General features: G+C 43.0%; 1 protein-coding gene across 1 annotated transcript in view; it reads left to right on the forward strand.

The window, feature by feature from the left end:
- Positions 1-17,568, forward strand: part of TG (thyroglobulin) — a 1,030,738-nt gene that overhangs the window by 250,618 nt on the left and 762,552 nt on the right. The window contains exons 25-26 of the mRNA XM_069622147.1: positions 3,883-3,991; positions 10,861-11,058. Of these exons, the coding sequence (XP_069478248.1) occupies positions 3,883-3,991; positions 10,861-11,058 (307 nt within the window). The remainder of the gene's footprint in view (positions 1-3,882; positions 3,992-10,860; positions 11,059-17,568) is intronic.

Consider the following 17,568-nt stretch of genomic DNA (forward strand, 5'->3'; position numbering starts at 1 on the left):
CCCTCTACCTTAGATTTAAAGCACTTCCAACAACATCCCCTGTCCACCTACCCCTCCATATCTGTGGTTGGTGCACCTTCCATCATATTCCCTCCCCCACCTTACTTCCTGGCCTGCAAAAATAAAATGCAAACTTCAAAAAACACCAGAAATAGGTTCCCTTTGGAGCTACCTGTAACAGTTAAAAATTAGAACAAAAAAAATTGATCTTATAGATTCCATCTATTTTACATTTTCAATGACGTAGTTAGATACAATAAGATTCTCCAACATTTCCATTAGCATTTTCAACTATGCTACTAGAACTCTTGGACAATTGTATAAAAGATTTTTAAAAAAGGACAGAAAACATTTTCTGTCACACATACTTTTCTCTAGCATACAGTACGAACCATTATCCATTGACCTTCATAACAATTTGCGGTCTCTGTAGTCCCCTTTCCAAGCCAGACATCATTAAAAGACCTGGATGACACGTGCACACCATCATACAGCACAACCTTCTACCATTTTACTTTTATGTTTCTATGTCTTCTTTCAAACAGTCACACATCCATCCACCAATCACTTCAAAGAACTCTTCATGTATTCTCATCAACATATTAAACTTCCACACACCAGCTGCCACTTAATGTTCTAGAAATCTTTTCTATCTGTATTTCCTTACTCATACAAACATATTGTACACATTGCTGCTATAAATGCACATATGCCTTGCGCAGTGACAAGTATGTGTATGGAAGGGGAGTAGGGATGGGCAAGTGCTGACGGGAGCCCAGCAGGGAAGTGCCAAGTAATGCCAAAGTGTCACGCCACTGGCTAGGTGCTGGGGCGGATGACTCCCAAGGGTGTCATGCACACACAACCGCCAAACGGTAAGCCTGCAAGGGCAATGCTAAATGGAGGGGTACTGGGGAGGACTAGGTATACAGCGTCGAACTTGTGAAGTTAATAAAAGACCAAGCCACTAGTCTCATTGGCAGTGGTATAAGTTAACACAGAAGAGACAGAGGAAAAGAGGACATTTCCGGAATTTATCAAAGTCCAGCTGAAGTCTGAGGGGAGCAGGGAATGTGCTCCAAAGAGAGAAACCAGCTGAAGAAAGAAATCTGCCTTCCACTCTCTGCTTGGAGAAGCGTTTCACAAGCAGAGAATTGGAGTTAGAGGAGCATAGGGCTCTAACAGGGGAGTTTTTAAGGACATATAATTGAAGATAGCCTAATCCCAGATCCCAAAAACATTGTTTATGATACAGAGGGTCGTCAATTTCATCCTTGCAGCTACCAGGAGCCAATGTAGAGATTTTAAGGCTCCACGGGTACAATCTCTGTGTCTGGGTCCAAAAATAAGCCTTGCACCCCTATTCTGGATTAGCTAAAGGGTGGGTGGGGGGGGGGGTTGGGAACAAAGGGGTGGTTGAGGAAGAGACGGTTGCAGTAATCCAGCCTAGACAGGACCAGGGCTCTAGAGAGGTTGAGCTTCTGGGGTAAGGTGTGAAAATGTAGACTGCATTTAAGGAGGTGAAGCTGAACATGGGCCTTCTTGATGACAAGGTCCAAGATGTAAGGAGGGAAGGAGAGAGTGGGGTCAAAGATGACCCCAAGGTTTTTGGCCTCACTCGATGGTGAAGGTAGAGGGCCCAAGGAGGGCGGCCAGAGGGTACGAGGTAAACAGGGCACAGTTGTCCCAGTAAGAAATATCTCTATCTTACTGGCATTTAGACAAAAGTCATTAGCTACACACAATCCTTGGATGGCGGTCAGACAATCAGGGATACAACACAAGGAGCACAACATAGTTTAGGGAAGTTTCAAGGAAAGATGTGTGTCATCGTCAGAACACTGGAAATTAGTTGAGAAATAGGAGATCAAATAAGCGACAGGGATGCGAATAGAACCCTGGTGGACGCTAAAGGTAGAAAGTGAGGTGGTGGAGAAGAAACAGCCCAGTTACAGTCCAGTACCCGGTCCGTAATGCCAAAGGTATCATGTAGTGGTTTAATAAGGATACAATGGTTAGCCATGTCAAAGGTGTAGGAGAGATCAAAGAGCACTATCCTTAATTATATAACCATTATAAATACCATATACCCTTCAATTATATAATATTACAAATACAATATACTTCCTCTAGAGTACATTTAATAACTATGAACATATTACTATTGTGTATGTGGCCAGTGGCCTACGGCCATGCCCCCAAGAATTTGCCCAGTGGCCCCAACCACCACAATATATGACAATGGCACCTCGGGGTGGTAATGGCCTTCATCCCCCATTGGAGTGCTGGAATCGGGATAAGGGTCCGTAGCCCTTGGTATCTGCCCTCTCTTCGCTTTAGCCAATAACTTGGTCTGGCGGGCCGTTATCCCCTGTTCCAGTCCCTAGAATGGGGGATGAACGCCACATTATTCCCATTAGCATAACACAAAATGCTAATGGGAATATTGGAAAATCTTGCTGAGTTTATGTACTTTACTGAGAAATGTAAAGTACATGGAGTCTATAAGATTCTTTTTCTTAGGTCTATTTTTTAACTGTGAAAGGTGGCTCCTAAAGGAACCCTTTTTTTTTTTGCGGGAGAGGATAGAACGTTTGGTAGGGAGGGAAATGGGGGAAGAGGCACCAAGCACTAATATGGAGGGGCAGGTGGACAAGGGAAGATGTTGCGCGTGTGTTACATCTAAGGTAGGGGGCTGTGTTTCTCATGCTCCTTGATTACAGCTTCAACAGCACTTGGAAATTGCTCCCCCTGCAGAGTGGTGCGTTGCAGTATATAGAGAGGACTGTTCTCTTTGAAAGATAAGGATCAACAGCCTCTTTATTTGCTTTCAAGGTAGCTGGTGGGATTTTGTGTCCCACAGAAGTAGGCTGTGTGGTTACAGTATTGGTTGAGGAAGATGAGCTGGAGGAAGACAGCATACTAATGGCTAAGAAAGGAACAACCTTTCTGAGAGCATTGCAGTGGTTAAATTTGGTGTGGTGGCGCATTGAGGTGGTCCAGTAGGATAATGTTCAGGTAGTCTGCGACTGAGTACTTAGTGCATTTCACTTTTGTAGCTTTAGCCTTTGGTACATTCCCAACAGTGGTAAATAACTGCCACACCCATGATTCTCTCTGGGTGCTAGATGTAGGCACTTCCTCTACCTCATCTTCTTGGTCCTCTTCATTGTTTTTGGAAAAACTGTGCTTTTATTGTTGTGTGGGTCCTCCAGCTGGTGGTGGCTCTTCGGGAGGAGGGATGGCAATAGCTGATGCCATTTTTAGGATAAATAGCAGTTTTGCTACTATTCTTCCAAGTCTGTGCTTTGTACTAGATTGGTAATGGATAATGAGAAAGAATAAGTGTAGGAGCTGTGCAAGGGTACATTTTGAGCTTGAAAGTTCCTAGATCAGTAGAAAATGCAGTTCCAAACTGTCCTCGAAGCAAGGACCTGAACGCGCGCAAGCACATGGTCATGTGGGACTGTCCAGAAAGTCCACAATGATGTCAGGCGTTCGCGGGTGTCGACGGAAGTAAAAACAAGTGGGCCAGATATGTGATGTCATCAATGACAATTTGTGATGTCATCTTTGATGTCCTAGGTGTTAGTCTTAGCAGTGCACGGTGGTGGCGCGAGTTATGTTTGCTTAGCTTACCATAACTGGTGAATTTCTGAGGTTTTTCATTTTTACTTGTAACCATAAGTCCCTTTAACAACATTTTTTCATTGATGAATATATATATATATATATATATACAGTTGAAACACTTTAGTTAAGATGATCTGATTTATCGCAACAAAACCCATTTGATTGTGTGGGTTTGGGAAGTGGCGACCATCTGAACTCAGAATTTCACTACTGAACATCTAGTCAAACATTTTACTAATGTCTTTTCAGAGCCAGACCGTGCTAGGAAATTCTGCTTCTTCAGCTTTTGAATTTCTCAGCTGCCTGCTGAAGGTGAAAAAAGGTGACACAGACACGATGGCTGTTTACCGTAAGAAAGGTGAGCACATGACTTCATGGAGTTACATTGCTAAGTGAAAGTGTGTAATGGACCGTGCTGTCTATATATGCATTTTTACCACCATGACAGTCCCAGGAACATGGGAATGCTACACATACAATCTTTGGAAATAGTCCATGTTACACCTTTCTTCACACATCGATCCCCTTAAAATGTCCAGCGGCCTATCATTATTGTTCAAGAGCCAGTGCTTCCTCAACAAACGTCTCCCACCTGGCACTGTTCCCTCCTCCCACTCTCACATGCACTGTGCATATCTGTCCCTCTGATCTATTGCAATATATTAATAATTCAGTAGCAATTAATATAAAGTTCATTTCTCTGTATTCCCAATTGTATGCTGCCTCTCCAATCCATTCTATTGGGTAACTTCCCTGATCATAGTTTCTCCAATTCTTCCTCAAACTTGGCCCAGATGCAACACTGACACATTTCTCACTATTGCTGTATAGGACTCCATTTACTTCAGCCTTCCTCTTGAGTAGTCTCCCTTCTGTTCTCCTCCTTCTTTCCTCCCTCCATCCCATTGTTCCTCGCCCTCTCTCCTCCATCATCCATCCCTTAATCTCCTCTTCCATCCCTTCAAACTTGTCACTATCCTTCCCTCTTGACGGTTCCCCTCTTGTCATACTATTCTTCTCTCACCTAAGAGGAATCCCTGTGATTATTTCTGTTTGTTTGTGATTTTAAGTTGGTGATTAGTTTGTGATTTGTAAATAAGTATACATGTTGATCCTGGTATTACATTTGCAATCTTACACTTGCAAATGACTGTGTGATTGGCTGACAAATGAGCTTTCTTAAGTGCCTTCCACATCATTTTTCATTATCCATTCATGCTTGAGTTATAGTACTCCTTTTAAAAGTTCCCCTTTTAAACAAACTCCACTTGATGTTTCTCAAGTGTTAAATAACTGGGAGGAAAAGTAGATGTCTGGGTATGAGGAGGAAGTGTTTGCATCTGATGGAAGTCTGATGGATGGAGTATGAGCTTCTATTCACCCCAGAACACTCCCCGTTCTTCCTGGGAGCCATATAACGCGTTAACCCGATGACTCTCTTGTCTGTAACCTGCAATTATCCGGTTGGCCCTCTTGCCATCTTTAATGGTGGGAGTGAAGGTTCAACAGTGTATTTTCACAGGCTGATGGCATGATGCACAGAGTGAAGAAGAGTGGGATTGAGCTAATTCTGTGGATTATTTTTATTTCAAAGGTGAACTCTGTGGGTGGCAAACGTTAAAACATTATAAGGACCATTACAGGCTCAATAGTTAGATTCTAGGCAATGTTAGGCCTGGTTACTCCATCTCCCAAGGAGGAACTTGCCATCTATATAAAAGATGTCTATGGATGGGATGTTGGGATACAGGTGATAAAAGGCAAGGTAGGTGTCGGCGCAAGGGGATTCCACTTTCTTTGAGGGAATCTGAGAGGACTGACGTTTATTACCTCAAACCTTTTCAGATTCCTCTTTGTTCCCTTTTCTAAGTCCAAGTGACACCTGGCTATGGAAAATCCTGATGGTCATCTACATACAGGCCATGGGACAGAGATCATAATAAACCCTAAGCAGTTATAGCACATGCTCATCAATCCGAAGGCATGGCCTGGTGAATAAAAGTTGTAGCTTGCGAAATTCTTAAGACCTGCTCTTCCCTCAGAGGGAATGGATAAGGTGTGATTAATGAAGATATGGCTCAGAGAAGGCTAGATCCATGGTTAAGCACAGGTTAGATATGGTATCCGGTGATTCCATCGAATACAATGCATCGAATGCAAAAGCATTGAATGCAAAAGCCTCGAAAAAATCAATTATTTTCCTAGGTAAAGTTTTTTTTTATTATAATGGGTTTTAAGGGGTAAAAAAACGGAGTTTGGGGGGACCCCCTTTAAAAAATCCATTTTTTCTACATATTTTTTTCGAGGCTTTTGCATTCGAGGCTTTTTGCATTCGAGGCTTTTGCATTCGAAGCTATCATTATAAACCGTTAGATATTCCAGACCTCATGCACAATAAGAATTTAAATGTGGTCTCTAACTGAACCCGGGACCAAACTCAGTAATGCACTAGTAATCTCCATATATAATACTACAAAATTGGCCTAGCAATTATGCGTACTGCCACTTTGGCTCATAAATAGCTCTATTGGCCTGTATCCTCTCCCCACTATTCACTCCATATTACTTGCTAGTATCCATAAGCACCAGGTTGTACAGGGGAGTGCCCACCTAAATTATTTGATTTATCTGCTTCCTTAAGGACAGATTTGAGAATACTATTCATTTCAAGGGTTCTAAACATTCATATTGGTGCAGCTATACACATCAACACCCACTAGCTCTGTTTGAATCTAGGAGTACTTGATTTAGTTCATGTCACCTTTGTACTTGTATGAAAAATGCTGCACCGGTGGTTGGACCACTAGATTCTATTAAAATAACATCTATCCTGTGACTAATATGGTCAGACCATATGGCCATCCATTGGGAGAGAATTGCTGCAGGAACCCTTGGCTCCCCTCTCCAAGCTAGCTACCAGAGGTTGGAGAAATGCTGGAGTCAACTCTCCACTGAGGCATTGTCACAGGCCTGGACCAACTCAGCGGGTACGATATTGGAGAATGTTGGCATAAACCATCTGACACTATTAGAGAATGGGTCTATAAGGAACCAGACCATCAAATTCTTCTAACTTTAACGACTTAAACCTTAATCAGAGGCTCCTAAATGGTTAACCTTAGAACTAGTAGCAGCAAAGTCTCTGAAAACAATGTTGGAGTGCAAATGAGGTCTTCATTAGAAACAGGAATATGAAACTGCCCTGATACATTTCACCTGACAATAAAATGCTCTACTAATCAAAGTGGTCCGTTGTTCACAAATATGTGTATGGAGCAGCCCCCGTCTACCTGAGTTCCCTCATACTGCAGTACTGTCCAACCAGAGCATTACGGTCTGCTAATAGAAAGCAGATCATTTGTCCTTAGTACAAGCGTGAAAAAGCCTTGGGAAGATCCTTCCAAGTAAAAGCGGCAACATTCTGGAACTCCCTCCCCTCTTCAGTGATAGGGGAACACAATTCAAGAACTTTCAGGAAAGCCTAAAAAACAATGCTATTTAAGTAATCCCTTCCCTCTTGTATTTTGTTTGTTATAGTCGCGTATCTTCATGTTTTCAACATATGTGTATGTGTTGTGCCCCGATGCATGTGGGCTTTCGCCGCACTAGAAGTAAATAAATAAATAAAGAGAACCTATCATAAAAATCATATTAAAATACCATCTTATCTCAAAAAGAAAATGTAGGTATTATGCAATTTTACTAAATGAAAAGTAGTGCTACACACTCCCAGGGCCTATGCGCTCACATTGCTACATATTTTAGATAGGTAACTATGATCATTTTATAAAGAAATTGGTTTGAATAATCATAAACCAGGCAAACCCGATATCCCACTTAGAAGGGAAGTAAATTCTCATGGAGCTCGTTAATTGTTGATGCACAGCTTCTCCTTGCTTACCTATGAGCAATTCCAGAACAGAGGAAATACAGTCAGTGCTCAGTCTTTCTGAGAGTTGTCAAACCCTACCCCACACAAGTCTTGAAGGATCTTACATCTAGACACCCCGTAGCAGATATGCTGCATGGGATCATGACTCGGATAGTTCCTAGTGTCTTTCAGATGGTCCAAGTGACTCCCCTTTGGCAAAAAACTCCAGAGGACCAACTTTAGGTGCATATCTGATCTAACTTTTTCAACTCAGCTTTTGGAAAGTGTTGTATTCCAACATCTCCAGCACTTCATAGAAGTTAATGATGTATGTGACCATAATCCAGCAGGCTACCGGCACTCTAAGCTTCATCCTGAACAATCTTAAATTAGCACGTGATGGCCTTGGTGTCGGGGCAGTGGTGTTGATAAACCTGTCTGGTGGACTTGGTCGCAATTATCCACCACAGCACAATGTTATCTGTTGTGGCTGAGAGAGGGCTAGGAGGACTTGCTCAGCTCTTTTCTCTCTGATAGATCACAGGGGATCCCCTTTCATATCATTCGATATCCCGCTTATGTGTTTTGTCCTACAGCCGTGTCACTGTTTCATGTTTATATTATTTACAGTCCCTCATTCATTACATTTACACAAAATGTCCAACGAAACCCATGAAGGCAGAGATAATCATGGTAGGTGCCCCATGGTGCTCTGTCCTTTACAACTGGGTCCTATTCCAGCTCTAGTGAGGGTTGGACATTTTGGACAACCACTAGTAACAAAGGGATGTCCATAAGCTGTGCATATTGCCCCCTTTTACCTCTGATACAATTCTTCGTCTCCAAACAGAGATGCACGCTTATTTATTTTTTTATTTATAACGTCCTTAACCAGGATTTGAACCTCTGTTGCTCTGCGTGTTATTGCTTCCAAGACCAGCACGTTGCCCCTGTGCTATCCTCCATTCACACTCAGGCGATGCGGCAGTGTCTATTTAGAAATTCCTGCCTATGAGATGCGCTGTTTACAATGAGTGCAGGACTCTGATGCAGGCTCTCTGCTTCATCTTAGGTGACATGGAAAGATCACACTTACTCCGTTGCGATGGTGTTGGCTGCTGGCAGCGTCCCAGTTACATTAAAGCGGTATGCATGGCGCATAGAACCCTTTCCAACTCAGACCGACATTTTGGGAGAGAAAAGCAACTGGGAAAGAAAAGCAATTGCACTATATTCCTAAGCATCTGCTGAGCTCTCCCTCATCTGATATGATGGAGGTGCCCAAGATAAAGTATCTTAGATGAGGTGGACGTGCTTTCTCCACCGTAACCACTAAGACGTAGCACTAAGACGTAGCATGCACTCCCTCTGAGTTTGGGGTCTATCCGTGTTCACATTGATTTCCAAAGGCAATTAATAGCTCGTCTCATCAGTATCCCCACATATTATCCCCACCAAAAATATTGCCGTACATATGGGCGTCTGTCTCGCCATAGGCGTTATTTTTGGGGGGGATAATTTGTGTGAGCGGGAGTGTCCCCCGCACATTTAAAAATAATGCAGGGGCTGCGGGTGTGTCCCCCGCAGGGCCCATGGCTCAGTATCGCTGCAAAAATATGGTGATATTTTTGTGCCGCGATATTTTTGCAGAGAAATTAACACATGGAACCGTCTCATCAGAGCCCTTTTTGCACCACGGGACTGCCTTGGCAGTGGCCGTTGCGCTCAATATATGAACTATAACATAACATAACAATGTGTGTGTTATGGCACTTGTTTAAAACCCTCACATGGCTGTTCACTACGGTATGCAGTGATTATACCTAATAAAAATAAAGAATGAATTTATAACAAATAAAAAACAACGGAAAAATACCGATTTTCTTTCAAAAGATATATGTGTAGGTAGGGTAAGGGGTTAAATCTGGTGCGGAGGGGGTTGAGGTGGGGTTTAAAACATGGGGAAACAAGGTGTTTGGGGACCCCCCAAAAATAAATTAGGAAATCTTTTCATTATTTTGGGTTTGTTAAAATGTCATTCTTTATTTTTTGGCTCATTAACATCACATAGATCCGCTAAATACTCAATTCCATTTCTCAAAAAAGGAAGCAGGCGCCCCTCTCTAGAAAGAACATGGCATGATAACCAGTTCTGTTTTTTTTTCCCCCACTTTTAGAGTTCGCAGCCATCTGCTTTTTGCTCACTGTACCTTTCACAGATGGGAAATATCCATTTGCATATCAGTCTTTGTCCCGCCCACATGGGCAGTCCAGCACTGAAATGCTATGGCAATTCCCTTCTGAACAAGAGTACCAAAAGCAACCCCATACACGTGTTTCAGCCTTGTTGGGCCTCATCAGTGAGGTGGAGCTGTGCCTCTCTGAGCACAGTGAGCAGGGAGCAGGGATGTCCCACAAATGTCCATTTTTTGGGACATCCTTCAGTTTCTTTGGCCCCTTGGAGCAGTAGCTCCAAAATCCATATCTTTTCTAACAACCACGTGTGTAAGCCCTGAGCCCCACACCTGGTATTGGGATATGCCAATTATGCCAAAGCATATTTGTACATGAGGGTGCACCCTATCTGACTACAGTGACCTCTGCCCAATTGCTCACACCCGTATCTGCTCTTCCCTCCCTCGTATGACCTAATTCCCCCCCCCCCCCTCAAAGAACTGCTCTTTTGGTTCTCCTCTGTCTCACCTGTAACACTGTGTGGTCTCATTGCTGGTTTCTTAAGCAATCCCATTGTGCAAGCCTCTTCCCTCACATGAAAGAACCTACACATATCTGCTCTTGCCCACTTTTGCTGAATGGCATTTGCACCAAATTTATTTTTGCTGCAAATTTTGCTGTTTATTTTACACAAACGTATATGGAGAGTTTGGGTAAGGTATATAGAGGTGGGCAAAAGGGAGAGGTGTGCGGGGTCTACTCTCGCTTTTTGTGGTAAAGAAAATCAGCAAAGAAATTGGCGTGGAATGTTCATATTCGAGAGTTTCCATTGAGGCAGAACTCCTGATTATAGGGAGGGTGTTGGAATGGTTTGGTTACTGTCTTTTTCCGTAGAGGACTAAACCTATGTCTCATGCTGCTGTAGAAAATACAGGCATGATCCCCCTCATCCATACATGTTGCGCAATCCTTGGAGAGTTTAGCAAAGTGGAGCAATACAAGAGTCTCTCTCTATCTAATAGCTGCCATGCTTGAGGTAGATGCAGACTGAATGTCCTGCACAATCCAATCTAGGGCTGTGGCAAAAGGGGCCAGGATGTCCACTCTGTAATCTTGCACCAGCTGATAAACTGACCACAGATCTCTGTCTGTACACTATATGTTATTTTCTGTGTCTGCAGGCCATGAGTTCACCACCTCAGCTCAGAAGACCTTTCTGCGGACCGACTTTAAGAACTCTCTATCCGGGGTCTACCACACCTTGGCTTTCTCCAGCATGGGGGCGACCTTGACAGATACTCATTTATTCTGCCGCCAGACCTGCGCCGTGGACGCCTGCTGCGACGGCTTCATAGTGAGCCAGATTATACTCAACGGAGGTAAGACCGGTTGCGTCCACTCCCTATATGTGCACAATTCTTTACATATTAGTAATATACCAAGTTAAATATGAAACCACGGCGCAACTGTGAAATAGTTTGACCAAGTTGTAGTCTGAATTGAATATACAACCATAATACAAGTATACTTTACTATGTATACTATATGATTGCCTCTCGCACCCATATCCAAACATGCTTTTTAGATGTAAAAGTCGGCCAGCTTCAGTGACACCGTGAGTGATAAAATGGACACATTTGGAAAGGGGAATTCCCTATGCTAATTTTCACATCACAATTTTCATTTGTCATGCAGAGTAGTCCCGATGAAATGTGTGCACGCTCTGACCACATTGCGCATGCGCGACTGCTTTTTGTGAATCAAGCCTATTTCACAACTTCAGTGTAAAGGTTGGAGATAGAGTTCTAGCATAAGCCATGGATGCCTCAATTTAAACGGTGGCACAAGTAGGAGGCTTCCTCTTTTCAAGGCAGTCGTGGGCTCGGCTGGCCAGAGGTGGGGCTTCCACCAGCAAAACTAGGTTTTCTCTATATGTCTATATCCTTCCTTCCACGTCTCAACCAACCACTATCAACTGAATCTTGATTTAGAGTTGGGCCGAGTGAGTTACCGCTAATGCCTCCAGGCTGACCTCTAAACAAGGCCTAAGCGTTCCCCTTTTCACTATATACAGTAAGCTAAAGTGTCAGTTGATGAGGTTATAGCTTGGCTTTCTGACAATAGATCTTACTTTCACCTGCAAAAAAGATTCTAAAATGAGGTGCACCACATATATAAAGAAAAGGTATTAGCTTTCCTCGATATTTATTTTGCCGAATGGCAGTAATTCTTTTGCTGATTTTCCACCTTATTTCACTGCAAGAAGCGGAGGGAGACCCGCCTCAATACATTAATTCCTTCCTTCTTACCTCAGAACCAGAGAGAAGACCTACATAAGTTGCTAGAACAATTTCCCAATGTCTTCAGGTCTGAACCAGGAAGAGTGAAGGTTTTTTTCACCACAAATTTACACCCGCAGGAAAGGTGGTCCATTTAAAACCTTATTGGATCCCAGAAGCCAGAGAAGGAATAGTCACAGAGCAGGTGGAGAATATGTTAAATTCTGACATTATTAAACCTTCTCAGAGCTATTGGTTCTCTCCGATAGTGCTTGTTGCCAAGCCAGTTCAGTTATGGAGGTTCTGTATTGATTTCAGAAAGGTGAACTCGGTATCCCAATTCAACAGTTATCCTATGCTCAGGATAGATGAACTGATTGATCGGTTGGGAACCGCTGTTTTTCTCTCCACGATTGATCTGATGAAAGTGTACTGGCAAGTGCCTGTTAATCCAGAGGACAAGGAGAACACAGCTTTCTCCATCCCCATTGGACTATTCCAGTTCAAGGTATAAGCTTTTGGAATACATGGGGCCCCAGTCACCTTCCAGAGATTAATGGACCAAGTCCTCTGACCATACTCCTCTTTCTGCAGGGCCTACATTGATGATATAATTATTAATAGTAGGACATGGGAAGAACACATGCAGCACCTATACCTGGTTACCAGATCCTTGATAAAAGCTGGGCTTACAGCAAACCCGAAAATGTGTCACTTGGCAAAATCAGCCGTCAAGTACCTTGGGTTCTTTGTGGTAATGGGCTAATTCAACCCCAAAGTGAGAAGGTGAAAGCTGTCCAGGAAACTCTGGTGCTCAAAACAAAAAAGGTTGTGAGAGCCTTTCTGGGTCTAGTGGGGGAATTATAGGTACTTCATCCCTAGTTATTCTACCATCCCGTCTTTCCTCACGGATAAACTTAAGAATGTAGAACCACAAAAGCTAAAATATAGAGATGAAGATCAAAAGTATTTTGACAAACTCAAGAACATCTTGTGTAATGAAACAGTGTTTAACATGGCAGATGTTAACAAAGAGTTTATTGTACATACAGATGTTTCACAGGCTGTCCTCTCACGAAATCACAATGGTATTGACCATTTGATCCTTTATATTAGTAGTAGGTTTGCCCCCGAGAGAAGAACTATGCCAGTATTGAGCTGGAAACCTTAGCTATAAAGTGGGCGGTTTCATATCTTAAGTATTACCTTACGGGCAGGAAATTTAGATTGGTTACTGATCACTCTCCATTAATGTGGATGAGCCTTGGTAAGGACACTAATGCAAGTGTCTGCAGTTGGTTCTTAGATTTGCAGCCCTATTGCTTTTCAGTAGAACACTGAAAAGGAAGTGACCAGGGAAATGTGGACTTCTTTTCCCATTTCCTAATAGGGACTGAGAGAACCAGCGGCATTAGAGGAAGGGCATGTGATGAATCTGATGGTACCAGCACTCCTTTCCTGGTGACGGCTTCTCCCCATGTGGCCACGGGAGGGCAGCTGCTACCTGATCCTGGGGGCGGGTATATGAGGGAGGACCACATGGGGGGAGGCAACCCATAGGGGAGTGTCTTGACATCATCGGACAAGAAATGGTATCCCCTTTTCCTTTTTGAGGATACCCTTTCCATTCCCCGAGCCTTAAAGGCATATTGCTACTCCCATTCACCATCTTTGTGCAAAGGTAGTATGTCCAATTCCCAAACTCCCATTAGTGAGAATGTACAAGCAAATGAGATTAGGAAGAGGCAGGGAGTAGTGAAGACCACCCCCTGGGGAAATTATTACCCATTTCCTCCAAATTGTTCAAACTCTAACCTGCCTTCCAAGACTACTAAGAATATATTTTCAAACTCTACCTACAAACTATTAAGAACTGACTTCTCTTTTTGTAACAATCAAGATACAGCAACGAGAAAGCTAAGCATAGTAATGAGGATCAATGAAGACCGGGAATTCAAGACGAGCTCTAGTTGTAAGCATATGCCGAACGGCAGGACATTTACACCACTCACCCCACTAACAGGAGGAAGCTGTCTGGAGAAGTCTGGTCCATTTGGTGCAGGCCAAGGGTCACAGGAGAAACAGAGGGAGGCATGCTGCAGAGAATAGTATGCCATACAAGCGCTCAAACCGGAACGATGAGTTCCTAGCATTCGATTGTACCAGAAAGCAGCTCCTGTGTTGCTTAAGCCCAGAGGAATGCAGAGTGGGCAAGCAACAGCCGTGGGAAGCCCAGAAGTCATGAGGTGGAGAGGGAGAACCCAGCGAAAGGAAGCAGGACACTGAGGAGTTTCGGCAGGTGTATGGCTGGAAAAGCAATCCCTGCCACAGAGAATCGGTGAGTCCACCTCAGGGAAGTGGTAGTGCTGGGGCATTTCGGCAATGGTATGGAAGCCAAACAGAAGTAAACAAAGTCAGTGAGAAGGAACAAAAGATACAATATTCCTTAAAGGAACAGACCAGATTAAATGTAAGAGACTGTCAAGTTGCAAGTGTGTACAGTATGCATATGGGAAAAGTCAGGGTCAGACTGGCACAAGAAATAGGCTCGGTCACCCAAAAAAAAGTGGGCCACCCCTTGCCTCAAAAAAGAGGCCCACCCCTCGCTTCACGACCCTTGACATCTGGCCCCACCCCAAAGTGACATCCCGGGAAGCAATGAAACATGACCTTTCACCCCTTGACAAAACAGGAAGTGGCATCAAATGGCATTGTTCCTAAGTACAGTACGAAAAATATGGTTATGATTTCACTAATGTGATATACATTTCATACAAGAATGGATCACCCAGCATATGTATCATTAATATCTGTGTGCATAGATCCATATTGTCAAATTACTGTGAATCCAAGCAGACGTCCAAGGCCAAATGATAATATGTTATTGTATAGCACTTATGCTTAAGATCTTTTTTATAGAACAAATATATATACAATATCACCTAACCTGTGTTGGTACTCATTTATCGACCTTAGAAGGATGGAAGGTTTTTTGAAAAAAAAAATGCAAAAAAGAAAATATTTTTTTTTCTCTTTTTTTTCCAAACTGGCCCAGCCATGGCCAGAAACCGGCCCCTGCTCCCCAGGGACGATTTCTGGTAGGAGAGTAGTATACCAGGCAGACACAAGCTGAAAGTGTATGAGAAAAGCCCTGGCAAGAGAGGACCAGGCAGATGTGAGGGATATGAGAGTCCTGGCAGGAAGGTGTACTAGGCAAAGTAAAGTCGGAGAGCATACAAAGTATAGAGAGTCCTGATCAGGATCTATCAGGAAGTGATCATAAACTGTGTGGAAGTTATTTTGCATCAGATTACCAGCCAAGATATTATTCACATCAGTTTTGTTTGATTTGAGAAAGACTAAAAAAAGTGGTATCCAGTGGAGTGAGGAGAATTCCAGGGGAAGGGAGCCCCCATTTGGAAATTGCAAACTTTTTGAATTTTTATGTTGAAATTACATATTTTCCTTTTTGAACCTTTGAACACTTTTCAAGGCCAAAGACATTGCCCTTTTCACCTAAGAGTTATGTTTTTTTTTTAGAATATGAGCGCCCGAATAGTGCTTTGGGGACGCAGGACAACTTGCTTTGGACATCTTGACAAAGGTACCGAAATACCACTTAGAGCAGGGACAGATAGGCATTTTCCAACCCTTTTGTGTTTAATAAAAGTCTATGGCCAAAACCATGATCCCCTGTGTCCGCGTCTAATTCCTGACCACCCCCAATACCCAGTTGAGACCTCGACACATCACAACTTATTGACCCAGATCTATCATAGAACTACTTGGGGTGAATCTACCAAACACAATTTGCAAAGAATTCAGTTTACCAAGCTATTCTGTTGACAGGCTCCACCTACCTACAAGGGGGATTGCACACCGACCAGGCCCAGCAAGGTTCTTACCTTCTACCTGTGTGCATGTGCCCTATTCTTACTTATGACTCTTTTGCATTAGCTCTCCTTTGACGTCCATGACCTTGGTTGGAAACCAGTACTCCTTATGTGCCCTCACCTCTAACATACACCCAGTTCTGTAAAGATGTTAGTTTCAGGCACTAGAAATTGTATTATCAGGTTTGAATTGAGCTAAATGTAAGTGAGTATTTTCCTTATTCTCACTTTGACTGATTTGCTTGGGCTGCTCTGTCCACATGGTAGAATGTTTGACCCTTAAATCTTGCACTTTGAAGTCAATCAACCTTTATACTGTGATCATCAAACCAAACGTTAAGGCACTGATTGATAGGGTGCGAAGGAACATGGTCAGTACGTTTGATGCAAATTTAGGAGATTTGTACTTCGAGAGGAAGGGGTCACCACAGAATATTTCTGGAATAGACTGGATTCTGGACACAACGCTGCTTTAACAGCCTCGGTGGTTTGTGTTTTAAAACTTTGTAAGATAATTGATTGAGCTCCATCGGGTCGGGTATTATAACTGGGAGCATTTTTAGCATTTTGGGAGCATTTTTAGTTTGTTGACAGATTAAGTAATTATGATTGTAAACAATGTTTTTTATCAGATGATTATCCTTCAATTTATCCTTCAATTTATGTGATTGTAAGTTTCTTTTCTTTTTTTTCTTCTCTTTCTTTGTATGTTTTCTTTTTTCTACTTTGTAAAGGTTCATGGCAGAACCAAATACAAATAAATAAATAAAGAAAAATAAAAAAAAGAAAATACTGTGATCACCATCTTTATGTTCCAAATTACCAATTATGTTTTACATTTTTGTTTTTTTTATTGCCCTGTAACCTGAAAATCAATTTGTAACGACTCATTATGTGAAGACTAATCCTTCTTTTGAAGTGTTTCAATGCAGTAGCTTTAAGTCTTAAAACATTGGCAACTGAAGTAGAATGTAGAATTTCTTTTGCCCAATCAGGACAGTGTGCCTCTGGGCAATAATCGCTGGGATGGCACCATTCCTCTTGCTACAGAAGAATAATTTCAAGCTCTGGTGCAAGTCTCTGCTCAGAGGGCTCTACAGCACCCAACGCCGCACATGCTGCCTTTCTCCGCTTGCCTCCTCCTTGCGGCATGTTCCTTCTCCCCAGCTCAACCATGGCTCCGTGCCCATGATGCCGAAAGCGAGCAAGGATTGCTTCTACAGGTCTGCTGAGCACCCATTGCTTGACAGCAGTGGTCGAAGTGTACGAAAAGAAGTAGTGGAGCTATGTTCCCTGCCCGCCTGCATCCACTCCCCACAAACCCCATCATCACGCCCCCTCCCACACACAATACACACCACCAAACACTTGCACCTGCTGTTTAAGGGGACGTTCAGTGCATTGCACTGAAAGGGCAAGTTTCAAATTCTTCCTACACTTTTATTTTAAAACGAAACCATTCCGGAACGGTTTCTTTTTCAAATAAAAGTATAGGAGCTGTAAAAGGTAATTTAAAAAAGTAGAGGAGCACTGCTCCCGACCGCTCCCACTCACTTCGACCACTGCTTGACAGTCATTTCCAGTTGCCATGTTCTCTCCTGCAAGAGACTCAGGTCTCTGCCTAGCAGCATTACCCAGAGCTCCAGCACAATACTAACCGGGCTTCCAACTCTTAACCAGCAGTATTGCACGGGGCTCAGAGGCCAATATGGATTCA

Source organism: Ambystoma mexicanum, chromosome 5q (assembly GCF_040938575.1).
Source record: "Ambystoma mexicanum isolate Mex_15411 chromosome 5q, UKY_AmexF1_1, whole genome shotgun sequence".
Lineage (NCBI taxonomy): Eukaryota > Metazoa > Chordata > Amphibia > Caudata > Ambystomatidae > Ambystoma > Ambystoma mexicanum.